General features: G+C 44.0%; 1 protein-coding gene across 2 annotated transcripts in view; it reads right to left on the bottom strand.

The window, feature by feature from the left end:
• The window catches only part of LOC141051312 (lysosomal acid lipase/cholesteryl ester hydrolase-like), a 50,889-nt gene extending 30,548 nt beyond the window's left edge, over positions 1 to 20,341 (bottom strand). The window contains exons 1-4 of one of the 2 annotated variants that reach the window (XM_073548208.1): positions 20,223 to 20,330; positions 14,954 to 15,106; positions 14,595 to 14,733; positions 7,568 to 7,682 (exon numbers count right to left, since the gene is read on the bottom strand). In XM_073548208.1, coding sequence (XP_073404309.1) covers positions 7,568 to 7,682; positions 14,595 to 14,726 — 247 coding nt within the window. In that variant the 5' untranslated portion in view covers positions 14,727 to 14,733; positions 14,954 to 15,106; positions 20,223 to 20,330. Of the gene's footprint in view, positions 1 to 7,567; positions 7,683 to 14,594; positions 14,734 to 14,953; positions 15,107 to 20,222 lie in introns of both variants that reach the window. The other variant, XM_073548207.1, reaches the window with a different exon arrangement.
• Positions 20,342 to 27,203: the final 6,862 nt, after the last annotated feature.

Below are 27,203 nucleotides of genomic sequence, written 5' to 3'. Positions count from 1 at the left end.
TATCTGTTCAGATGTATGTAAACTGCCGCTGTCCGGGGCTTATTCACCTGCTCCTCCCCCCTCCCTGTCTTGCTCTACGCATTTCTTCTTGTGTAGAACAAGACAGGGAGGGGGGGAGCAGTTGAATAAGCCCCGCCCAGCGGACCGGACCGTGGCAGTTTACATACATCTGAACCGATATAAACAAGGTATTTATGCATGAAAGGTGCGGGGTCAGGGGGAAGCAAAAGTACTAAGAGAATCCTTATGTGACACACAACTAAATGATATCATTATATGATATCTCAAAGAAGGGGTGACAGATGGGGAGGAGCTGGGCAAGGAGTTGAAGAGCGGAATGATTTCTGCAAGGACAACAGAGTTCCTGTGTCTACACAGAGCAGAGAAAAGAGAAGAATTTTCTGGGTGAGAAGGCAAAATGAGCAATTTTAAGTACACAGTGCAATATAATATGATGGCTGCAATATATTAAGAGTATAAAAACTTTGATGGGTGTGCTTCTTTAAAGGGAACCTGTCACGTCATTTCAAGCATCTAACCTGTTTTGTTGTAGATCAAACACTATTTTTTCATTACAAACAGCGCTGTAGTGATGTCCAAAACGCACTTTATATAGTTATATCGTACCTGCTCGTTTAGTCATAGGGGTGTGCTTAATTTTGTGTTCAGTCACGGGCGTTGCTGCCAACTCAATTTAATTGATTTCACCGATTGCGGCGATGTCACTGGAATCCCACTCTGGTGCAGTATGCAGCTGCAGCGGCTTCCAGTGAAGTCGGCGCAACCAGAAAAGTCAAATTGAGTGGGCATGGAGGCATGTTTTAGACCATAAACATTACCACCAAATAAAAAGTGCCAATGTCTCTAGAACAGTATGGCAGACTTAAAACACCACAAACAGACCCCCCAAAAATGATTACTAAGGGGAGGAATGGGATTAACCCCTTACTGAACGCTGACGGGATAGTACGTCAGAGTACAGTATCCTCCGCTTTGAGGTGGGCTCCGGCAGTGAGCCCAGCTGAAAGCCGCGACATGTTTTCAACAGCTGCCATGTGCCCGCAATAGGGGCGAGCGGAATAGTCATCCGCCCATGCCTATTAACTAGTTAAACCAGCTAATTAGAACATCCGGCGCGCGGCCGGAAATGAGCGCATCGACGACCCCCGTCACGTGATTGGGGGTCAGCAACGCTTTGCTATAAAACCTCAGGTCTCCGCGAGACCTCTATGGCTGTTGACGGCCAACTGCTATGAGCGCCACCCTGTGGTCAGCGCTCATAGTAATGCTGTAATTCTACTACATAGAGGCGATCTGAGCATCGCCTCTATGTAGCAGAGGCGATCGTGCTAATTGAAGCATGCCAAAAGTTAAAAAAAAGTGTTTAAAAATATAAAAAATGAAAAGTTTAAATCACCCCCCCTTTCGCTCCAATCAAAATAAAACAATTAAAAAAAATAAAAAAAAAAAATCAAACCTACACATATATAAAAAAAGGATTAAGGCTATGTGCCCACGTAGCGTTTTATTCCGGACGCTAAAAACCGGACTCCTTCCCAGAAATCGTGCGTTTTTTTCCGCGCGATTATGATCGCGATTTTGCCGCGATTTTCGCGTGCGATATTCAAGCACTTTCCAAGCGATTTGAAGCATCGCTTGGAAAGTGATTGACAGGTTGGTCACACTCGTCAAACAGTGTTTGACAAGTGTGACCAGGTTTTTACTATTGAGGCCGCCTATGCGGCCTCAATAGTAAAAGACAGAATGTTAAAATGCTAAAAAAAAAATTAAAAATCGGTGTATATTTACCTTCCGGCGTCCTGCGCTGCCATTCCGGGCCTCAGCGTTCCCAGTAATGCCTTGCGAGACCTGTGATGACGTAGTCTCGCATTGCTATAGCGATCTCGCGAGACCACTAGAGTCATGCGAAACTACGTCATCACAGGGCCTTGCCGCAAGGCATTACTGGGAACGCTTAGGCCGGGAATGCAGCGCGGGACGTCGGAAGGTAAATATACCCCGATTTTTTATTCTTTTTTTTACAGGGGTATGGTACCCAGGGCCTGGAGGACAGTCTCCTCTCCTCCACACCGTGGGTACCAACCGCACATAAGACGCTTAACTTCCCGCTTGGTGGGCATAGCCACATGCGGGAAGTAAGCGATTCTCATGCATTCCTATGGGTGCGGAATCGCGGCAATTCTTTGCGATTCCGCACAAAAGAATGACCATGCTGCGATTTTTTCCGTGATGCGATTCCGCCGTGGAAAAAAGCGCAGCATTAGCACAGCATGTGCGGAATGCCATAGGAATGCATGGGGGACGTTCTGTACACGATTTTTAAACGTTTTCGCAGCGTTTTCGCGCCAAAAATCGAGGCAAAAACGCTTAAAAATCGCTACGTGGGCACACAGCCTAACCCGATCGCTAAACAACGTAACGAGAAAAAAGTTCTAAATGCCAGAATTATGTTTTTTTGGTTGCTGCGACATTGCATTAAAATGCAATAACAGGCGATCAAAAGAACATATCTGCACAAAAGTGCTATCATTAAAAACATCAGCTCGGCACACAAAAAATAAGCCTGCACCCAATCCCAGATCACGAAAAATGGAGACGCTACGGGTCTCGGAAAAAGGTGCAATTTTTTTTCTTCTTTTAGCAAACTGGAATTTTTTTTTCCCACCAATTAGATAAGAGAGAACCTAGGCATATTTGGTGTCTATGAACTCGTAATGACCTGGAGAATCATAATGGCAGGTCAGTTTTAGCATTTAGTGAACCTAGTAAAAAAGCCAAAACAAAAAACAAGTGTGGGATTGCACTTTTTTTTTGCAATTTCACTGCACTTGGAATTTTTTTTCCCCGTTTTCAAGTATATGACATGGTAAAACCAATGGTGTCGTTCAAAAGTACAACTCCTTCCGCAAAAAACAAGCCCTCACATGGCCATATTGACAGAAAATTAAAGTTATAGCTCTAGAAAGAAGGGGAGCGAAAAACAAACCAAATAAAAAAAAAAATATCGACAAAAGCTCCAGTCATTAAGTGGTTAAAAGAACAGCAAAAACTAGGGACATGTCCTATTAAGGTTATTAAAAAAAATCCAGAGAAGGATTCTCTTTAAAAAAGATAAAAGACTATTAGTGTCAAATACTAGTGATATGGTTTTGATCTTTTTTTTTTCCTCCTAAGGGTCATAGCATTCACAGCACATCCTAATTCCCAACCAAACTGCATTCCACACTTCTAGCACTGAGTAACACTAGGGGGCGCACTCGTCCTATTTTGTGATGAGCAATGATCCTACTTGACACACAGCTCTCTGTAGGAGGTGCAGTGGTAACATGTCAACAATTCATTAATCTACATTGTTTTGTAGATTTTGAAGTGTCATGCCTAATCTATATATATTCTTATTGATTGTATCAATAGTGGTATATTACTGTACACAGGAGAAAAAAATAAATAAATAGGAAGAATAGGGAGGCACTAGAAAATGTCACTATAACATTATTAAACAAGGATGGATGACACACTAAATTTTCTAGTGCTGTAAAACCAAGTGCATATGTAATCTTGAAAACTTAAATATTTTGCATTATAAATTAAGAATTAAATGTAACAAAATATTAATTATTATTATACGGACTGACTGGAAAAAGTTCTTGACCCAGTGCTTCTGCCCCTGCTGGGCATCGTGGTCTCGAGTAGACTGGCAGATGCCTGCAAATCAAGACATCCATCATCATCACACAAATCTGCCTATCTACTCCAACATAAAAAAAGTGCAGATTTCCAGTATCTGCCACCAGCAGAGACTATGGAGAGAGTCTTAAGGGGGCTTTACACATAGCGATATCGCTAAAGTGTCACCAATTTTGTGACGCAGCAGCGATATTGCTAGCGATATCGCTATGTGTGATACTTACCTCCGACCGGCTCCCCGCTGTCTGTCGTCGGGCGCTTCCTGCTGGCCCCGACGAGTGACGCGTGGACGCGGACGGGAGGACGTCAGGATCGCCGCGTCTGAAAGGTAAGTAACGACTGCTGCTGCGTCGCTACGTCACTGTGAGATCTGCCTGTGTGGCAGCTCACTAGCGACCATTTAGCGATGCACCAGCGATCCTGACCGGGTCGTATCGTGGTCGGGATCGCTGGTGCATCGCTAAATGTAAAGGGGCCTTTAGGCAACACTTCTTCCTACAGGCAATGTGGGAAAGCAGTAACCTACAGGAAATTAGTTGTTCCTTTGTGTTAGATGCTACTGGTTACTAGTGACAGCGCTGACAAAAAATGTGAGGATGTATTATCTTACATATGATCCTCACACTTATGATGCCTACTTACCGTATGTTGAAGTGTATAAAGACGTGCTGCAGCAGGGCGACACAAAGGTGGTAATCATAGATTTTTAATGTACAGATCACAATTAAAGGAGCACACAAGTGATTTTTTTGTTACTAATTCATCCTTTAACTAGTTCTCCAATATACTCAATTCTGATAGTATTTCTTTACTTATTTGTCCCTTAAATATCTGAAACTTCAGGGTATACTCCTCAGTTAGGTGCTGCAACCCTTTTCGAGAACGACATGCCTTTTGTTTTCTAAAGGAGGGGAGGTCAGCAGAAGTGCATGTGCAATGAAGTTGTACCAGAACATTTTTCACCGGGCAGGGGGGGGACTACCATCACAGTTACCGATGATTACACAGCATCTGTTACACAATTATATAGGGGATGCTTACACCATGTATAAAAGAGATGTAAATCAGGATGTCAGATAATGAGGATTCAGGTAAGGTGAGAAAAAAAATTGAGGCAGTGGAGTTACCATTATATAGGGTATATTATAGCTGACGCCAGTGATCACGTGAACCACTGGGTCATTGGTACTGGATTGGCCAGTCATTTAAGGACCTATCACCAGATCAGAGATTGGGTTTTACTCTTATTTTCTTACCACTGCTCCTGAGTATTCCATTTTCTACTTTATATCTATTATTCCGTTCCAGAGACAAGAGCCTTTCAATTTGGTCTACGATTTTAATGGCCCTTCCTAAAAGGGAATCTGTCAGCAGGTTTTAACTATGTAATCTGAAGACCACAGGAGAGAGGCTGAAACACAGAACTCAGATGTGTCATTGGCACAGTGCGTGATCTTTACTACCTGTGAAGGATTTATCACTGAGAGATTAACATTGCTGGAGTACACTAGTCCTGCAACGTCCTCTTCCCCTGTGATAAGCACCTCACTGTGTATGGACTTTGTACATGGGGAGAGCCTGGTGTGGGCGGGGTTATCTGTGCTGTGGGCAGGGGCAGCTTTCTCAGCTCTGCTTCACTGCCAAATCTAAAAACTCTGTCAGAACGGCTGCACCAAGTAAACTAAGTGAAACATAGTTGGATTCAGCTTTTCTTCGCCTACATCAGACTGCTTACAGATGAGGTCGCAAAAAGCTGCTGACAGATTCCCTTTTAGGGAGTTGTTCACACTTATAATGCAAAGCAGTCTAAAGACACGCTCCATTGGTGATGGCTGCATAAAAAAAAAAAAAAAAAGTAGAAAATATAACAGACCCTGAACAATATGGCACATTTAAAAAAAAAAAAAAAAAAAAAAAAAAAAAAAAGTAGTAAAAAGAATCAGGTTGCAGCAAGAATAAATTCAGAGCAAAAACTGGCCACTTTTCACCTGGTGACAGGTCCTTTTAAAGCTGTGTTTCCAAGATCGCATTGATTGTTCAGTGAAACCCAAAGTTAAAATTGATAAATCCCTCTGAATACAGTATATAGCATTCTTTTTTGAAAGCAGCAGTGTTTCTGAGCACTGACCCCCAAAGTAATGAAAGCCAAGGCAGTGTTGCTAATGATTTTGCAGATCTCACGTCGTTGTGCCTATTGCAAAATGTGATTTATTCAGTGAGCGTTGTAACATCCTGACAAAGAAAAAAGGAACTGAAAACACCAATATAATCTTGTACTTAAACGTTTGCTCCACCTAAAGTAAATCATGAAATGACAACGTGGAATAACCATTTTTCCCATCTGTAGAACCATCGTAAAAGCCAAGCTGTGTCACGAAGCTGAGTGACAGCACATTTCCATAACATCCGACCTTCAAAAGGCTTCACGATCCTTGATGAAGAACCAAGTCTGAACATTTATGGTCGTGATTACACCAGATTGCTGTGGAAATGGCAATGTTAAGCCAGGAGGAGGATTAACAGAACTGCAGGTTTCCATGAAGAAGTCACTGTCACATCTTCCGTGTCTTCTAATGAAAGTCATGTTCTGTCATCGTTCCTCAGAGAGCCTTGTAGTTGCGCTCAGTTTCACACGTTTACAAATCATAATGCTCCTCTTCCTAAACTCTGTTCGTTCCAAGAACACGTCTGGTCATGGACATACTGTCCTAGCCACAAGGAATCCTCATGTTAGTACTTGGCTGCAATGAAGATGATGTTACTAATGCGTCATCCTCCAAGGACAAGTGCGACTGAGAACCCTGTCCTGGTTACCGGCCAACATAGGCATCTGCGTGAGGCCCGTGTCACTGCACCAGATCAATGCCCGATGTTTCACACTTCGTCAACTTAAAGAGCAGGATGTACGCAACGAGAAAATAATAACATAAAATGGAAAAGATAATTCCTGCTCATAAAAAAAAAGAAAATAAAAAATATTTTGTGGGCGCGTAATCAAACAGGCTACTGTGTTTAGAGATAAAAGCCAGAAATTTGCAGTAAAAAGACAGCTGTCCTCTAATATGGGTTGAAAGCATGAAAGGAAAAATGTCTCTACATCCAAAAAAGTGGAGACAAGTTCACAAATCTGGCTGGAAAAATGACATATGGGTCCAATTCTGTCCTCCAGCAGCAATATCACAGCCCATACATAATACAGCCTTCTGTGGAATTTTTTTTTTTTTCGTTATTTTTCACAAATAGACTAAACGTTACCAGTCATGTACCAAATAAATGACGCGGAACACAGGCAAATAAAGCAAGGAGTTTAGACCAATGTGACATTTATTTAAAGGGGTTATCCTTGGTCTTTACTAAAAGGGAGTGTGTGTGTAGGCTACTCTGCATTATTAGAACCAATCCCCTTTGGTAAAGACTATGAAAAGTAGCCCTAAATAAAAAGGCCCAAATCTCTGGGAACAAATGGTGAATTTGGTCCCAGATATAGCGCTTGCCGAATAAGCTGCAGAAGGAACCTGGATGCAGATCAGCTGTTCGGCACCGCAGCTGCACGTGTCACGGCTGTGTGACAGTTACAGCACATGCATAGAGAGCATGTGTGTTGGACTCTCCATACATGTGCTTTGACACAGCCGCAACACATGCAGCTGCGACGCCGAACAGCTGATCAGCAGGAGCGCTCCAGGAAGCCGGGTTCCCACTGCAGCTTATTCCGTAAGCGCTATTGCTTGCCGAATAAGCAGGACCTCAATCTAATTCGCTCAACTCTAGTTTTTAGGCAACATTTTTTGTAAGTGTATAATATTCAATCATAATCTGGTCTTGTCGGGAAATCCCAAGCTTTGCCATTCACGTTCACCTGTAAATGGATATTTGGTTCCATAGGGTATCCTGTTGATGCTCAGGATGTAGTCGTCTTCAGTGGCAACTTCATATTCCTCACTGGGATAACCTCGATATCTAACCAGCTCACTCTGTGGGGAAAAAGAAAGGTTACAGTGAAATCTAAAGCAAACACATAGTGTGACATACAGCACTTCCACTAAGGCCAGGCGCGCGCGCACACACAGACACACACACACAACTTTCTGTCAAGCACTATGTCGGAGGTATAAACCGCAATTTGTAGGTCAGTTTTCTGCATGGATGTGCCCTTCATGTTAGCCTCGGTTCACACGTATACAGTTCTTCCTACGCCTGGCCTGCAAAACACTGTATTCAGACGTATATGTCGCAGCGTGCACATAATATTAATGGGGAAGACATAGTTAAAAAGTTCTTTTAACTTTTTTTTTGTTTACGTCTTAATACATTTTATATAGTTGACCGTGGTTTTTTTCACTGAAAAAAAAGAAAGAACATAGGAGAAATGGTGAAACATAAGGCAGTATAAAATATTAAAGTGTAACACACACAATGAACTAATAAGGCCGCTATACCACACCTCAAGTATCTTCTGTCTGTACCAGTAAGACTAGTTGAGACAAGAGGAAAAGATAATGTTGTATTTTACATTTACTATGGTATGCTGTGCAATATTTATAGGAGCTTAATAGTAAGGCTGTCAGGGGTGACGTCATTTCTAAACTTGACAGTTTCTCAAACTTTAATTGACTACCAAAACTGCTTCCTTTCCCTGTTTTGGGTAAGTACATAAGACACGGCAGATAAATAATATAATAATAATAGTAGTTATTATTCCTTAACCACCAAGTTAAATGGAGATGGCTGCCAAAACTGAAATTTAACTATTTAGACCTTCATACAGGGGACTTGGGTCCTATACCAATTATTTTATTACTCTAGATTTTACTAAACATGTTTTATATAAAAATAGTTTAAGTTTTCCTGTTGACGATCCACCCGAAATTGGAAAGGGTGTCTAGGACGATCGTCAAACTTAGGCGAGCCTGTTGAAAAGAGGAAGCTTTGATCAGAATATCGTCGAGGTACGGAAAAAGAACGAGACCTCTGATCCTCAACAAGGCCATCAGCGCAGCCATAATCTTCGTGAAGACTCTGGGTGCGGTGGCGAGACCGAAGGGCAGCGCAACGAACTGGTAATGTTCATGGCGAATCGCAAACCGCAGGAACTTCTGATGTCTGGAGAATATGGGAACATGTAGGTAGGCATCTTGGATGTCTATTGAACACATGAATTCCTGCTCCTCCATGGAAGCGATTACCGAACGAACCGACTCCATCCGAAAGTGGCGAAGGCGTACTCTCTTGTTGAGAAGCTTGAGATCCAAGATGGGTCGGACCGCCCCGCCTTTTTTCGGCACCACAAAAAGGTTCGAATAAAATCCTGTGAACCGCTCCAAGACGGGAACGGGCACAATCACCCCGGAACTGAGGAGAGAGGTGATGGCCGTATAGAACCCCGGAATCAAGGCTGGATCCTTTGGAGGACGGGATTCGAAGAAACGATTCGGTGGAAGAGAAACGAACTCTATCTTGTATCCTGACGATACAACCTCCCTGACCCAAGCGTCCTCTACTGAGGCCAGCCAAACGTCCCTGAAGAGAAGTCGACCTCCCAATCGGAAGGGACCCTCGGGAGTCCGACGATAGTCATGCAGATGTAGACCGTTCAGACCTGGATCTGGATGGTCTGCCCTGGGAAGAGTGGGATCGCCAGGAAGGAGTGGGTCTGAAGGAAACTTTCTTTCTATCTTGGCGCGCCTGCGGTCTTTGTTGGTTGGATGGGTTCTCCGCCGTATTGAAACGGCGGAAAGCCCGAAAGGGTCGAAACTGACGCCTTAGTGGAGGTCTGCGAGGCTTAGACTGAGGGAGAAGGGAACTCGTGCCTCCGGTGGCGTCCTTAATAATCTGGTCCAATTGGGATCCAAAGAGGCGTACTCCCTGAAAAGGCAGATTAGTAAGAGACTTCTTAGAAGACAAGTCCGCCTGCCAGGCCTTGAGCCAAATTGTACGTCGGATTGCCACAACGTTGCTTGCCGCCTGAACCGCGCAGGATGCGGCATCCAAAGAAGCAGAAAGCAGATAATCCCCCGCATGGGAAATCTGATTGGCGAGATCGGCCAATCGCTCTGGTTGTGCTTTATCTAGGATGCCCTGACGAAGATCCTCTGCCCAAGTAGCTATGGCTTTTGCTGCCCAAGACGAAGCAAAGCTTGGACATACCGCCGCTGAAGCCGCTTCGAAGGCAGACTTAGCTAGGGATTCTATAATCCTATCATTAGAATCCTTTAGAGCCGCCACGCCTGAAAGCGGGAGAACCGTGTTATTAGAAAGTCTGGACACGGGCGGGTCCACCGAGGGAGAAGCAGCCCAGTTGTCCGTGAGCTCTTTAGCAAACGGGTACAGTACGCCGAGACGCTTTCCTCTTTGAAAGCGTCTGGTCGGATCTTGTCTTTCCCTGGTAAAAATCTTTCCAAACTCGGAATGGAAAGGAAATACCCTGGAGGGTGTTTCCGCCCGTCTGAACGAAACCTCCTGATCTGGGGATTTCGCAGGGGGGGTCAGCAATCTCGAAGGTCTGGTGAATCGCTGCAATGAGGTTCTGCATCGTAACCTTCATGTTCGCATCTTGGTCCGAATCCAGCTCTAAAGTCCCCTCAGAAGACCTGTCTGAGAACGCTTCACCTGACTCGGGAGAGGAGGCCCGGGAAGGAGGCTGCTGAGACGGACTATGCGGTGAGATGGGACGAGGGGAGGATTCCGGCTGGAGATCCTGCCTGGGTCTTTTGCGACTAACGCTGGCTGACTCAGACGGAATCTCTTGAGGCCTGCTGGACCCTGCAGAAGTGTCCAGGGGCAACTTATCCAGAGTGGCTACCAGGGACTGAGACACCCTGGTGAGGTCTGCCACTGATTGAGAAAGAGATGAAGCCCAGCCAGGCATGGGGGGGGTTCACTCTCACATGGGGCCATAGATGGCTCATGGGCGGCTGAATTGGATTGCTACAGTCCAGGCAGAGGGGAGTGAACTGACCTGAGGGAAGTTTGCGATTGCAAGAAGAGCACGCAAAGTACTTGACTAGAGTGCAGGGGGGAGCCGTAGAGCAGGCACGATCAGATTTAGAGTTAGACATAGTGATAACTGAGGTAGTGCCGGAAGGTTGGGGGACAGAAGGCAGAGGAGGGTGTCAGTCTGCAGATGCAGCGCTACTCACAGTCCGGTGTCCCCAGAGACAATGCTATCCGGCTTGTCTGCAGGTCAGAGCGAAATCCGGCTGACAGGCCCAGAGAGCGATATCCGGCTGACAGAACGGCTTCCGGCTGACAGGCTGGGAAGATGGCGACCGCCTGAGAGGAATGGGAGAACGCGCGCTTCCAGGGGGAAGAAGAAGGGCGGCGTTAACTGCCAGGCTGAAGGAGGCACCGCCCGCTGGCCAAGAATAGGCTGGGGTGCAAGAAGGAGGCGGTGGGAAGGCCTGGAACGGGCAGGAGAGAAGCCCGCTTAGAAGAAAGGGGCGGGGGGCGTGGCCGCGACGCAGAAGGCCCGAAATGAAGCCGGGGCCTAAATTAATAGCGGCGGCCGCCTGTCAGCGCGGGGCGGCGCGGAGCTCCCGCAGCGCTGCCGCAGCAACCGCTCTGCAGAGCGCCGTTGCCATCTGCTGGGCCCAGGACTGAAGGCGGGGGGGGAAACGCCGGGCAAGGCCCCTTCTGACGCCAGGGCCAGGAGTAATTGCGGCGGCCGCAGTGGCCGCTTTGAATAAGATTGGAGCCGCCGAGATGCCCATCTAGGGATGAGGAGGACGTGACTCGGCCCCCATACTTACCTCCGTCTGGCAATCAATAAAGGTACCTCAATATCCCACGCTGTTTGTCTTCTGTAGTGTCCGCGTCTCATCCAGACCGACAGGCTCTGGTGGGCGAGTGGGTGGGAGACGGGGAGCGAGGACCATCTGGATCGCTGGCACGCATCCGTGCGGAGCTCTTGGTCCTGCCGTAGAGACCTATGAGGATACGGGGTGGCAGTACACGCCGTACTCATAGTCTCTTTGTGGGAGTACAGCTGTGACTTTTCACACTGTATCCCTCCGGAACCTGAAAAGGAACGACGCACCTTGAGGTAGATAAGGGTCTAATGAAAGACCCGTGTCCACCTCCTACTGACACTACGCTAAACTGGGGAATTCCCTGCCGGTCGGTGGGGTGTACACTGCGGAGGAGGAGCTAACCTTTTTTTGTGCATAGTGTCAGCCTCCTAGTGGCAGCAGCATACACCCATGGTCTCTGTGTCCCCCAATAAGGCGAACCAGAAATGAGTGCAGAAACTGTGCACTTCTGATGGGCCATCAAACAATTATTTCTGTTTTCTTATACACTAGACGGTTCCCAAGTGCCGGTAGAAACAATTCACTTGTTATTAAAAATCCTCTTGATTTTCAAGAATGAGGACAAGGGGTTGATTGTATTATTTTCTGCTCTTTGCCAAGGGAATGGACCATTGCAGCAGTGGCCAAACAAGTGTAGTGCTTTCAATCGCACTTCTATAGAGCTTGTAAACACCCCTCTGAACCTGGCCGGATCACTGGTTATCAGCCGATGAGACCATCCTCATTCCTCTGCACTCCTCTGATGCTGCCTCACAAGGAACATTGCAGAAGACGCACCTGGTCCTAACTATTCATCAATGAGGAGTGCATTGAGCTCCCCCTTCTACCACCACCAAGCAATCAAGTCTGGTGACATTAAGGCTAAGTGCACAATGTTGCAGAAAATTTCTGCACAAAAACCTGAATCCCTTCCCAGAAACCGCACATATTTTTCCACGGCGGTTTTTGCGCGTTTTTGATGCGTTTTTTACCGCAGCGGTTTCTAAACGCATGGAAGAAGCCAAAACTGTGGAAAAATCAGCAAAATTAATGAGCATGCTGCGTTTTTTACCGCGATGCGTTTTTTTTCGCGGTAAAAAACGCATCAATGTGCACAAAAACTGCAAAATGCATAGAAATGACTGTGCAGCTTATTTTTAGCGGTTTTATAGCGAAAACCGCGGTAAAAACCACTAAAAAACGCTGTGTGTGAACACAGCCTAAGAACAACACTTTAACATTGGGCTTTATAAACCAACCAGAGGACTCTAAATGAAAGCGGCTACCTATTTTCAAAACAGCAGAAAACGTTAAAAATCAACCACACTCATCCCCTTATTTTTCATCCCAGGAGAACCAGTCTCGACACTCCGGTAGTCATTCTGTTCTTGGCTTACAAGTGGCCAGCACCTGTCTGCTGGAGTGATCACTTGCGGAATCACTTGTAAGCAACTACTCAGAACAACAGTGATTTATCACAGGAGGAAAAAAATATAGGGAAGCAAATAGATTATCCTTTTATGTTATCACATTTATAGCCATTTAAGGTTCCACTCTGGTGGTTTTTGTTTTTTTTTGAATTTCCTTATGAGTTAGATAACCAGTAATGTATGGTCAGTGTGCACTTTAAATTACCTCTCCCGCATCATGTGACTGCAGTGGTGACCAGCTGGCTCACGTAGCGTTTTTGTGTAGACCTCGAAATCACTTTCTCAATATCAGTCTGAGTCTCAAAATGAGGATCTCACAGGACTACATTAAAAGGACTTAACTGGAACTTTTCTTTTTCTCAAAGCACTTAAAGATAACTAACTGCCTGCCTGTGCTGCATTGATGTTTCCCAGCTCAGAGCGGTCACAGAGCATTCTTGCCGATGCTTCTGATGCTTCCTGTGATAGAACAGATCCTTCCCTTCCACTCTGTCATCAGGGCATCACTTTATTGACAGACTGATCAAAAGAACGCTCTGTCGATGCAATGAAGAAGTAGGAGAATCGCGGCTAGGAGCAGATCTGTGAGCGCTCTGAGGCAGGATAGATCGTCGCAGGACAAAATAAACGGGTAGTTTGCAACTACAGGCGAAAAATTCTAAGCTCCAAATCTCCTCTTAGGGTATGTGCCCACGCTGCGGATTGGGGTGCGGATTTGGCAGCGTGGATTTTGTAAAATCCGCAGGTAAATCTGCAGGTCAAAAGACCTGCGGTTTATCTGCGGATTAGCCTGCGGTTTTGCCCTGCGGTTTATCATCTCTACAATGGAGGAGATGGCAAACTGCAGCGGAATCCGCAGAAAGAATTGACGTCAATTCTTTCTGCGGTTTAGAAACCGCAGCAAATCCGCGCGGAAAAATCCGCACTGTCTGCACTGCGGTTTTTGATATCCATAGGATATTAGGGTACTATACACCGCAGCAGAAACTGCTGCGGAACCGCAGCGGCCAAATCCACTGCGGATCCGCAGCGTGTGCACACACCCTAAGAAAGGAAGTAATGGTTGGGTTTTACCCAAAGCAGAGGTCACAACAGAGGGACTGGAACAGCGCTGGGAACGACAGCAGGTAACGGCCAGTAAGTATTTTAATGCCCAACTTGTACATATATTGCTAAATTGCCAGGAAAGGGGGAATTTAAAAAAGAAACAAAATGCTGCAAATGTGTTTAAAAATATATATAAAATAATAATGCGACATCTCCTTTAGCAGAATGGAAATCACATGCAAGGAGTCGGAAGATCCCATCAGCGACACGTCTTATGATCAATGTGCCCAGTCTCACATTGGTTTAAATTCTGACGTGACCAGAGAAGATGTTCAGACACGTTCTCAGGACATTAGCCATGTCTTCCTCCTTGGTTTCCTGCCTATTTTTCAGGTGACATACCTCTTTGAATGTGCTAGGATATGATCATGCTGCTATTTCAATCTCCATTAACATTTCCCTCACTTATGAAAGCAGGAATAGCAGCTACCCACAATGGACTCCTTTATCAATTAATGGGGTCCTATGGGCAAAATTCAGATCTAGCGAACATCAAATCTAGTACAGCACTGGGAATCACATTCACCCCTTTACAATATGCAGCAATTAGTACATTGCTTACAATATTCATGGTAGCTTCAGGGTCTGCGGTATATAGGAAGTCCCCAACATCTCGTCTGGCTTTCGGTGACAGCGTCCATGTCTGGGCTGTAATGCCACTGATCAATATGCTCACTGCAGCCAAAACCCACATCTTGGGACTGGAAAGTAATTTACAAATATATTAGTTATAGTTCATTATTAACCTGAAAACATACACATAACTGACATGGCAGAATCGTTTGGATGCCTAACTCATTATATACCGTATATTATGAAATCTGTTGCGGAAATGGCCGTGTGTAGAAACTGACATACTGATGTACACAGAAGGGCAGTATTTCAAAGTCAGCAGTGCACAACCTGGCTGCTTACACCTACCATCCTGATCGCGCACATGTGATTCCCTAATACAGGGAAAGGTTCCTGATAGAGGCTGTCGTCTAGGGAGAGGATCCTGCTGACAATGGACGGTAGCAGGAGGCTCCTCCTTTGGGCTCATACTCACTTGCGAGAAATAAGGACGAGTGCAATCTGATAAAAAATAAAAAAAAAAAAAAAAAAAAAAAGATTGCAGTCAGACCAATGTTATTCAGTGGGTGACATCTCATCTGAGATTTTTTTCTCCGCTGAAATCGGACTGAGGAAGAAGAAAAAAAAAAGGAAAAAAAAAAAAATCGCAGCATGCCGCGTATCTTGGACGAGACTCGCCAATGCAAGTCAACTGGTGCGAGGAAAAAAAAAAAAATGGTACAGCACTCGCACTATGCGAGCGCTGTCCGATTTTTTACGCACCAGTGTCCTTTGCAATTCATATGCGGCTACTGTAAAATCACATTGAGGGGTTAGAACAGATAGATATGAAATATAAATATATAAATCACCTAGAAAGATACATAGCTGTATAGCCGGTAATTCATTTGTTGGCTTCTGTAAAATCAATGCAGGAGCCGACAGGATAGAAAGAAGACATGGTTTACATGCATTAGAAACATGCAGAATAGTTAGATATGTATATGTTTTTTCTCACATATGGGTATGAGCTCTTAGACAGAGGCTAATGCTCACGGCGGTGCATACAGTCAGACCCAATATATACTGCAGTGACTATACCTGGGTACAAAACACAGCAGACGAGACGACGCTCCAGAGACAAGAGTGCTAGACAGGCTGCGTAAGTAATGTGAGTAAGTAAAAAGTAATGTGTGAATATATATCAACACCAGCAAACAGACAGTTTTGCATCCGCCGATATATGTAAAAATTGGAGGTAGCACAGCCAAATTAGAAGAACATGCAATATTGGCCTATAGTGGCAGCAACAGTTCAGGTTATACCATATGGAAATCCCTAGCAATGATGCTAACTAGAATTTATCATTATAAAGCAAACCACAGTGGTGAGATAATTTCTAGCATCTAATGGAACATTTATGGATATACAGTGCTTTGCGAAAGTATTCGGCCCCCTGGAACTTTTCAACCTTTTCCCACATATGATGCTTCAAACATAAAGATACCAAATGTAAATTTTTGGTGAAGAATCAACAACAAGTGGGACACAATTGTGAAGTTGAATGAAATTTATTGGTTATTTTACATTTTTGTGGAAATGCAAAAATTGAAAAGTGGAACGTGCAATATTATTCGGCCCCTTTACTTTCAGTGCAGCAAACTCAGAAGTTCTTTGTGGATCTCTGAATGATCCAATGTTGTCCTAAATGACTAATGATGATAAATATAATCCACTTGTGTGTAATCAAGTCTCCGTATAAATGCACCTGCTCTGTGATGGTCTCAGGGTTCTGTTTGAAGCACAGAGGGCATCATGAAGACCAAGGAACACAACAGGCAGGTCCATAATACTGTTGTGGAGAAGTTTAAAGCCGGATTTGTATACAAAATGATTTCCAAAACTTTAAACATCCCAAGGAGCACTGTCCAAGTAATCATATTGAAATGGAAGGAGTATCATACCACTGCAAATCTACCAAGACCCGGCCGTCCCTCTAAACTTTCACCTCAAACAAGGAGACGACTGATCAGAAATGCAGCCAAGAGGCCCATGGATGAACTGCAGAGATCTACAGCCGAGGTGGGACAGTCTGTCCATAGGACAACAATCAGTCGTACACTGCACAAATCTGGCCTTTATGGAAGAGTGGCAAGAAAGCCATTTCTCAAAGATATCCATAAAAAGTGTTGTTTAGGCTGTGTGCCCACGTAGCAATTTTTAAGCATTTTTTGCCGCGATTTTCGGCACAAAAACGTTTAAAAGCCGTGTACAGAATGCCCCCCATGCATTCCTATGGCATTCTGCACATGCTTTGCTAATGCTGCGCTTTTTTCCGGGGCGGAATCGCATCGCGGAAAAAAAAAAAAAAAAATCGCAGCATCCTTATTCTTTTGTGCGGAATCGCAAAGAATTGCCGCGATTCCGCACCCATAGGAATGCATGAGAATCGCTTACTTCCCGCATGTGGCTATGCCCACCATGCGGGAAGTTAAGCGTCTCATGTGCGGTTGGTACCCACGGTGTGGAGGAGAGGAGACTGTCCTCCAGGCCCTGGGTACCATACCCCTGTAAAAAAAAAGAATAAAAAATAAAAAAATCAGGGTATATTTACCTTGCGACGTCCCGCGCTGCATTCCTGGCCTAAGCGTTCCCAGTAATGCCTTGGGGCAAGGCCCTGTAATGACGTGGTCTCGCGAGATCGCTATAGCAACGCGAGACTACGTCATCACAGGTCTCGCAAGGCATTACTGGGAACGCTGAGGCCCGGGATGGCAGCGCGGGACACCGGAAGGTAAATATACCTCGATTTTTTGATTTTTTTTTTTTTTAACATTCTATCTTTTACTATTGATGCCGCATAGGCAGCCTCAATAGTAAAAACCTGGTCACACTCGTCAAACACTATGTTTGACGAGTGTGACCAACCTGTCAATCACTTTCCAAGCGATGCTTCAAATCGCTTGGAAAGTGCTTGAATATCGCATGCGAAAAACGCGATCATAATCGCGGTGAAATCGCGCGGGAAAAAAACGAGCGATTTCTGGGAAGGAGTCCGGTTTTTAGTGTCCGGAATAAAACGCTACGTGGGCACATAGCCTTAAAGTTTGCAACAAGCCACCTGGGAGACACACCAAACATGTGGAAGAAGGTGCTCTGGTCAGATGAAACCAAAATCGAACTTTTTGGCAACAATGCCAAATGATATGTTTGGCGTAAAGGCAACAGAGCTGATCACCCTGAACACACCATCCTCACTGTCAAACATGGTGGTGGCAGCATCATGGTTTGGTTTTGGCCTGCTTTTCTTCAGCAGAGACAGGGAAGATGGTTACAATTGATGGGAAGATGGATGGAGCCAAATACAGGACCATTCTTGAAGAAAACCTGTTGGAGTCTGCAAAAGACCTGAAATTGGGATGTAGATTTGTGTTCCAACAAGACAAAACATAAAGCAAAATCTACAATGGAAAGGTTCACAAATAAACGTATCCAGGTGTTAGAATGGCCAAGTCAAAGTCCAGACAGGACTCCAATCGAGAATCTGTGGAAATAGCTGAAAACTGCTGTTCACAAACGATCTCCATCAAACCTCACTGAGCTCGAGCTGTTTGCCAAGGAAGAATGGGCAAGAATTTCAGTCTCTCAATGTACAAAACTGACAGAGACATACCCCAAGCAACTTGCAGCTGTAATCACAGGAAAAGGTGGCACAACAAAGTATTAAGTTAAAGGGGCCAAATAATATTGCACGCCCCACTTTTCAGTTTTTGAATTTCCACAAAAAACCAATAAATTTCGTTCAGCTTCACAATTGTGTTCCACTTGTTGTTAATTCTTCATCAAAAATTTACATATGGTATCTTTATGTTTGAAGCATGATATGTGGGAAAAGGTTGAAAAGTTCCAGGGGGCCGAATACTTTCGCAAGGCACTGTAGTTCATCACCAAGATAGAAGAAAGAACATATAGAAAAGGGGCGCTAAGAGAACTGGTTAAAAGACAATCTCTATTAAATATTTAAAGTGATATAAAACATTGTGGGCCAAAAGAAAGCATGGTAAAGAGCCTGACAAAGGCACGCCGTGGAAACGCGCGTAGGGGCAGTGGCACCATCGCTTGGTTCAGGTAATCTTTCACCAATCTCTTAGTTACATTACTTGTCTTCTTGGTTTTTGCAGCACTACTGATCTAGTCCCTCGTTCCATATTAGCACTGTGCACTTTATAGGTGCTAGGGTTGTGTTATTTACAATCATGCATACTCCGCTTTGGTTTTCCAACGTTAGGAACTTTAAATTGCCTGCTTTTTTTACTTTGTTTGCCTGCCATTCTGTGGTGCCACTCATATTTAGGCTCATTACCATGCACTCTTTTGGCTCACAATGTATCATATCATTTTAAATATTTAATAAAGATTGTCTTTTAACCAGTTCTCCGAGGGCCCCTTTTCTATATGTTCTTCAACGTTTCAGTCCAGTTGAGGACCTCTCTAAAGCTTAGTCACTATGGGCCATTAAACGTTACCTATTCTTCTCATCTGGATGCACTGACTCCATTTTTTTTTTTTTTTAAATTACATGTATGTACAGTATTTATATATTACACACATATGGTATACATGTACAGTATATATATATATATATATATATATATATATATATATATACACACACATACATACACACACACACATATATACACACAATGTACAGTATATCTATTACACATAGTGTATGTTTTCACACACAGTGTGTATGTATATACATTTTATATACAGTATATATATATATTTTACACAGTATATTTATGTAGTGCGTATTTATTACACACATAGCATATTTATGTACAGTACCTTTGTATATATTACACACATAGTATATATGTATAGTATGTATATATTATGCACACAATATATTTATGGACAGTGTGTATATAAACACATACACAGTATATTTATGTAGTGCGTGTATATATTTCAAACACGTATTTTTATATAGTGTTTACACACATGCTGTGTATATATATATACATTTTACACACAGTATATGTACAGTCTATATATTAAGCACATACAGCATATTTATGTACAGTACTATACACACTAAAGTATATTTATATACAGTTCTATATATATATATATATATATATATATATATATACACACTGTGTAATATACATATATAGCACTGTACATAAATATACTGTGTGCGTAATATATACATGCTGTACATATATTACACACGTAGTGTATATGTACAGTATGTATATATTACGCATATAAAGTATATTTATGTACAGTGCTATATATATTACACACAGTATATGCACAGTATGTATGCATTACACAGTAAATTTATGTACAGTGCTATATTACACACATATTAGTTATGTACAGTACTATATTACACATGGTATATTTATGCACAGTGCTATATATATTACACACATACAGTATACTTAGGCAGTACAACTATATTACACACGTAGTATGTACAGTGTTTATACACGTCACACATGCTGTGTGTATGTATTATACAGTATATACAGGGCTATAACACACGAGCAGATTGCAGTCAGCAGAGAGGCTGCAGTGTAACCAGTGAGGTGCAGGCTACAGCACACAGCCATGTACGTACCACACAGGAGCGCGCACACCCAGCAGCTGCTTCTCCACCACTGACAACTCGCAGACTGCAGCCAATCAGAGAGCAGCCGCCGCTCACGCCATACATTGCTTCCTGGAAAGGCGAAGCTGAGAAGACAGACGATGACAATTAACCAATCAGGAGGCTTGTTTGCTTTGCCACGGACATGTTCTAACCAATAAGAAAACAGGTATCATGATTCACCGTTTAAGCTAAAGATCCAATCAGTGTTCTGCGTGCAAATCACGTGGGACTGTCACTAGGCTCTTGCTACAAGGAGGGGGGGTCGTGTGACGTTAGACGTCCAAGGGCAGTTCGTGGGTGCAGTCACTCAGTTAGTGTGCACACTCACTGCAGCCACGGGTGTAGATGGTCACAGGGTGTGTAGTGCTGAGCCCACGCTCCACAACTGTCTGCGTTGTAATCCTGTGTCATCATTACTATTAGTATAGCCTATATAGTATACTTGACATTACTAAACTTAACCCCCTGAGGGCCAGAACTTTTTTTATGGTTTTCTCTTGCACACTTTTTGCATAAAAGTAAAAAAAAAATGTCCCCCAGTGAGATGACGATGCAGTAATCACAGGTACGCAGGATGCAGTGACGAGACGGGATGAACTTAAGATGTAACTTTTTATATATGGTTATACATATAGGGGCTAACAGCAGCTATCTTCGCAGGGATCAAAACAAGAATACACTGGTAACACGATCATGACTACCTGGTCGAGACCGGTAACTATAGGGCCGCGGTATGGCCGACTACGGGTCCAGAAAACTACAGGGTATTAACGGCAACGTGTTACTTATCCTCTCTGACGTCCGGCAGAGTGGTGGTCGGTGCTGCTTCGGCGTTTCAGCCGCTGGGCCCAGCCGACGAGGATCTGGCGCAGACTTCGGGCGTTCCTACGCCCAGGCGAAGTGGGGGCACAACAGGCCCCTGAAGAGTTCCTCTGCGTTGCGCCTCGGTGGGATGGTGTTGACCGGGGTGTGTAGGCCGCAGCCACAAGTTGGACAGCGGCGGGTGACGACGGACAAGCCAAGGGCTGGGATCGGGCTACGGCGGCCGTGGCGGACAAACCGCAGGCCGAAGTCGAGCTGCGGTGGCCGCCAGCGGCAGCGGGCAGGCCGCGGACTGGAGTGAAGCTGCGGCAGCAGGCAGGCCGCAGCTGCGGGTTGGAGTGGAGCGGCAGAAGGCAGGCCGCGGCCACGGGCTGAAGCCGGGCGGTGGCTGTCGTGAGGAGCGCGGTCGGGCAGTCGGTGTCTCTCTGCTGGACGACTTGGTGCCGTCTCGCTCCAGTCCCTTCAGTCGCTGCTCTCTTCTTCCGGCTCTCTGGCGCCCTCCAGCCTTCCTGCTCAATCGAGTCCCAAGCCCTGGCATCCCCAGCTCCTTTTATATTGGCTCCGCCCCCACTAACAAAGGCCAGGATCACACTTGCGAGAAACTCGCACGAGCCTCTCACATCAATACCAGGCACTGCCGCCGGCACTCGGGACCACAGTGTGCGGCTGCATAGAAATACATGCAGCCGCACACTCCAGTCCTGAGTGCCGGTGGCAGTGCCGGGTATTGATGCCGATCAGACTGCAGAAAGTGAAAATACCATAGTGGGACTAAGTAAAGAAAGGGGAAAAAAAAAGCTGTAAAAATATCTAAAAAAAATCTCAATATATATATGTTATGAAAAAATAAATAAAAGTATACCGTACATTTGACATCGCTGCATCCGGAATGACCTGCCCCATAAAACTATTCCACTAGTAAACCCCTTTAGTGAACACCGTAAAAGACGAGGCAAAAACAATGCTTTATCATTCCGCCGAACAAAAAGTACGCGATCAAAAAGACAAATGTAAATAACAATGCTATCACTGAAACGATCATTTTGTTCCGCAAAATTCAAGCTGTGAAGCATCTCCATCAGCCAAAAAATAAAAAAGTCATAGCTCTCAGAATTAAGCAATGCAATGACCGATCTTCCATAATTACAGACGTTTAGAAGATAGGGGGGGGGGGGGGCAAATACTTTTCACCTCAGTGTACGTTGTCAGCTTCTATACATAATTTTCCTTTAACCCCTTCACTACCAAGGGTGGTTTGCACGTTAACTACCGGGCCAATTTTTACAATTCTGACCACTGTCCCTTTATGAGGTCATAACTCTGGAACGCTTCCATGGATCCCGGTGATTCTGACATTGTTTTCTCGTGACATATTGTACTTCATGTTAGTGGTAAAATTGCATTCAAATAACTTGCGTTTATTTGTGAAAAAAACGGAAATTTGGCGAAAATTTTGAAAATTTCGCAATTTTCCAACTTTGAATTTTTATGCCCTTAAATCACAGCGATACGGCACACAAAAAACTTAATACATAACATTTCCCACATGTTTACTTTACATGAGCACAATTTTGGAACCAAAATTTTTTTTTGTTAGGAAGTTATAAGGGTTAAAAATTGACCAGCGATTTCTCATTTTTGCAACACCATTTTATTTTTAGGGACCACTTCACATTTGAAGCCACTTTGAGGGGTCTATATGATAGAAAATAACCAAAAGTGACACCATTCTAAAAAATGCACCCCTTAAGGTGCTTAAAACCACATTCAAGAAGTTTATTAACCCTTTAGGTGCGTCACAGGAATTTTTTGAATATTAAAAAAAAAAATGAACATTTAACTTTTTTCACAAAAAAAATACTTGAGGTTCAATTTTCTTTATTTTACCAAGGGTAACAGGAGAAATTGGACTGCAAAAGTTATTGTGCAATTTGTCCTGAGTACGCTGATACCTGATATGTGGGGGGGAACCACTGTTTCGGCGCATGGCAGACCTCAGTAGGGAAGGAGCGCCGTTTGACTTTTTCAATGCAAAATTGGCTGGAATTCAGATCGGACGCCATGCCGCGTTTGGAGAGCCCCTGATGTACCTAAACAGTGGAAACCCCCCAAGTGACCCCATTTTGGAAACTAGACCCCCCAAGGAACTTATCTAGATATGTGGTGAGAACTTTGAACCCACAAGGGCTTCACAGAAGTTTATAACGTACAGCGGTACAATTAAAAAATCATATTTTTTCCACAAAAATGATCTTTTCACCCCCAATTTTTATTTTTCCAAGGGTAACAAGACCTTAAAATTTATTGTGCAATTTGTCCTGAGTACGCTGATACCCCATATGTGGGTGTAAATGACTATTTGGGCGCATAGCAGAGCTCGGAAGGGAAGCAGCGCCATTTGACGTTTTTGGCTAGAATTGAGATCGGACACCATGTCGCGATTGGAAAACCCCTGATGTACCAAAACACTAGAAACCCCCCACAAATGACACCATTTTGGAAACTAGACCCCCCAAGGAACTTATCTAGATGTGTGGTGAGCACTTTGAACCCCCCAGTGCTTCACTGAAGTTTATAACGTCCGGGCGTGAAAATAAAAAAATCGTATTTTTTCCACAAACATCATCTTTTAGTCCCCATTTTTTTATTTTCCCAAGGGTAACAGGAGAAATTGGACCCCAAAAGTTGTTGTCCAATTTGTCCTGAGTACGCTGACACCCCATATGTGGGAGAAAACTACTGTATGGACACACGTCAGGGCTCGGAAGAGAAGTAGTGACGTTTTGGAATGCAGACTTTGATGGAATGGTCTGTGGGTGTCATGTTGCCTTTGGAGAGCCCCTAATGTACCTAAACAGTGAAAACCCCCCACAAATGATCCCATTTTGGAAACTAGACCCCCTGAGGAACTTATCTAGATGTGTGGTGAGCACTTTGAACCCCCAAGGGCTTCACAGAAGTTTATAATGCCCAGGCATGAAAATAAAAAAATCGTATTTTTTCCACAAACATGATCAATTAGTCCCCAATTTTTTTATTTTCCCAAGGGTAACAGGAGAAATTGGACACCAAAAGTTGTTGTCCAATTTGTCCTGAGTACGCTGATACCTCATATGTGGGAGAAAACTACTGTATGGGCACACATCAGGGCTCGGAAGGGAAGTAGTGACGTTTTGGAATGCAGACTTTGATGGCATGGTCTGCGGGTGTCATGTTGCTTTTGGAGAGCCCCTGATGTACCTAAACAGTGGAAACTCCCCACAAGTGACCCCATTTTGGAAACTAGACCCCCTAATGAACTTATCTAGATGTGTGGTGAGCACTTTGAACCCCCAAGTGCTTCTCAGAAGTTTATAATGACCGGGCGTGAAAATAAAAATATCGTATTTTTTCAACAAACATCATCATTTAGTCCCCAATTTTTTTTATTTTCCCAAGGGTAACAGGAGAAATTGGACCCCAAAAGTTGTTGTCCAATTTGTCCTGAGTACGCTGATACCTCATATGTGGGAGAAAACTACTGTATGGGCACACGTCGGGGCTCGGAAGGGAAGTAGTGACGTTTTGGAATGCAGACTTTGATGGATTGGTCTGCGGGTGTCATGTGCGTTTGGAGAGCCCCTGATGTACCTAAACTATTGAAACTCCCCACAAGTGACCCCATTTTGGAAACTAGACCCCCCACGGAGCTTATCTAGATGTGTGGAGAGCACTTTGAACCCCCAAGTGCTTCACAGAAGTTTATAACGCCTGGGCGTGAAAATAAAAAAAACATTTTTTTCCGCAAAATTATATTTTTGCCCCCAATTTTTTATTTTCCTAAGGGTAACAGGAGAAATTGGACCCCAAAAGTTGTTTTGTAATTTGTCCTGAGTAGGCTGATACCCTACATGTGGGGGTAAAACACTGTTTGGGCGCATGGCAGAGCTTGGAAGGGAAGGAGCACCATTTGACTTTTTCAACGCAGAATTGGCTGGAACTGAGATCAGACGCCATGTTGCCTTTGGAGAGCACCTGATGTGCCCATACAGTGGAAACCCCCCAATTATAACTCCAACCCTAACCTCAACACACCCCTAACCCTAATCTGAGCCCTAACCCTAGCCCTAACCCTAACCCTAGCCCTAACCCTAACCCTAGCCCTAGCCCTAACCCTAACCCTACCCTAACCCTAACCCTAGCGGGAAAATGGAAATAAATACATTTTCTTTTAGTTTTATTATTTTTCCCTAACTAAGGGGGTGATAACGGGGGGTTTGATTTACTATTTATGGCGGTTTTTATGTTTGGCAACTGTCGCACGCTAAAAGACGCTTTTTACTGTAAAAGTAGTTTTTGCATCACCACATATTGAGAGCTATAATTTTTCCATATTTTGACCCACCGAGTCATGTGAGGTCTTATTTTTTGCGGGACGAGTTGACGTTTTTATTGGTACCATTTTCGGGCACGTGACATTTTTTGATCGCTTTTTATTCCGATTTTTGGGACGCAGAATGAACAAAAACCAGCATTTCATGAATTTCTTTTGGGGGGGTGCGTTTACACCGTTCCGCGTGCGGTAAAATTGATAAAGCGGTTTTATTCTTCGGGTCAGTACGGTTACAGCGATACCTCATTTAGGTCGTTTTTTTATGTTTTGTCGGTTTTTTGCAATGAAAACAATTTTATATAAAAAATAATTATTTTTGTATCGCTTTATTCTGCGAGCTATAACTTTTTTATTTTTTTGCGGATGACGCTGTATGGCGGCTCGTTTTTTGCGGGACAAGATGGCATTTTCAGCGGTACATGGATATTTATATGTGTCTTTTTGATCGCGCGTTATTGCACTTTTTGTTCGGTGGTATGAAAATAAATCATTATTTTTTGCTTCGTTTTTTATTTTTATTTTTTAAGGGGTTCGCTAAAGGGGTTAACTAATGGGACAGTTTTATAGGGCAGGTCATTACGGACGCGGCGATACCAAATATGTGTACTTTTATTGTTTTTGTTTTTTTTTATTTTGAAAAAATGGATTTATTGGGGAATATTTTATTTTTTTTTTACTAATTTATTTAGCGATTTTTTTTAAATTATTTTTAACACTTTTTTTTTTTTTTTTTTTACTTTATTACCTTGTCCCAGGCGGGACATCACTGTCCTGTGACAGATCGCTGATCTGTCACATCACAGATCACTGTGACAGATCAGCGATCTGTCACAGGCACTGCTGCAGACTTCCTCATGCCTGCGCTTTGCAGGCACTGAGGAAGCCAGCTTCCTCAGGCCCCCGAAGGCCCCCGTCGCCATCTTGGATTCAGGGGCCTGGAGGAAAGGAGCCCCCCGCAGCAGCGCTGCACATTGCGCTGCTGTGGGGGGCTCAGGGAAGCACGGAGGGAGCCCCCTCCCTGCCGATGCTTCCCTTTAACCCCCGGTACACCGCGATCGCGTTTGATCGCGGTGTGCAAGGGGTTAACGTGTCGGGGGAGGTCCGTGACCACCCCTGACACATTGTGCCGGGTGTCAGCTATGATAATTAGCTGACACCCGGCCGCGATCAGCGGCGCTCACCACGTGGGCGCCGCTGATCATGGTGACGTAATATTCCGTCCATGGTAATTAGGTCCATGGTCACATGGACGGAATATTACGTCAATTGTAGGTAAGGGGTTAAAGCACATAACTTCATTTAACGGTGAGTGGAGTCATATGATTGAGAGAATGTAATATACAGAACGAATCCAATTTTTGTAATATATAGAACTAATCAAGTTTTATCTTATTAATAGATAAGTCATTTGTTATAACCCTACAGTGAACAAGTAGAAAACGTATTTTTAAATTAAAATGATTTTTCCTTCTTGTCTGTAAATATATGAGCGCTGTCACAAGCTTCTGTAGCTCCCATGATAATACCAATTCGATAGAATCTCGGGCCGTCCAGTAAAAAAAATATTAAACATTTCTTATTAACGCAAATAAAATAAACGTTGACAGCCTACGCTGAATGGTTTTCGTCAACGGCCTCGGTCACAGTAATACGGTAAAGAAACAAATATTTACGATAACGTATAGGGTTTTTTGTAACGTAGACATCTGTATGTGACTGCTGGCATTCGGTGAGGCATTTGTTAGACACATATT

This window comes from Dendrobates tinctorius, unplaced genomic scaffold, assembly GCF_039654945.1.
Source record: "Dendrobates tinctorius isolate UK_male_01 unplaced genomic scaffold, ASM3965494v1 ptg000156l, whole genome shotgun sequence".
Taxonomy (NCBI): Eukaryota; Metazoa; Chordata; class Amphibia; order Anura; family Dendrobatidae; genus Dendrobates; species Dendrobates tinctorius.
The sequence above is the reverse complement of the archived record's forward strand: the minus strand, read 5'-3'. Positions and strand labels throughout refer to the sequence as shown.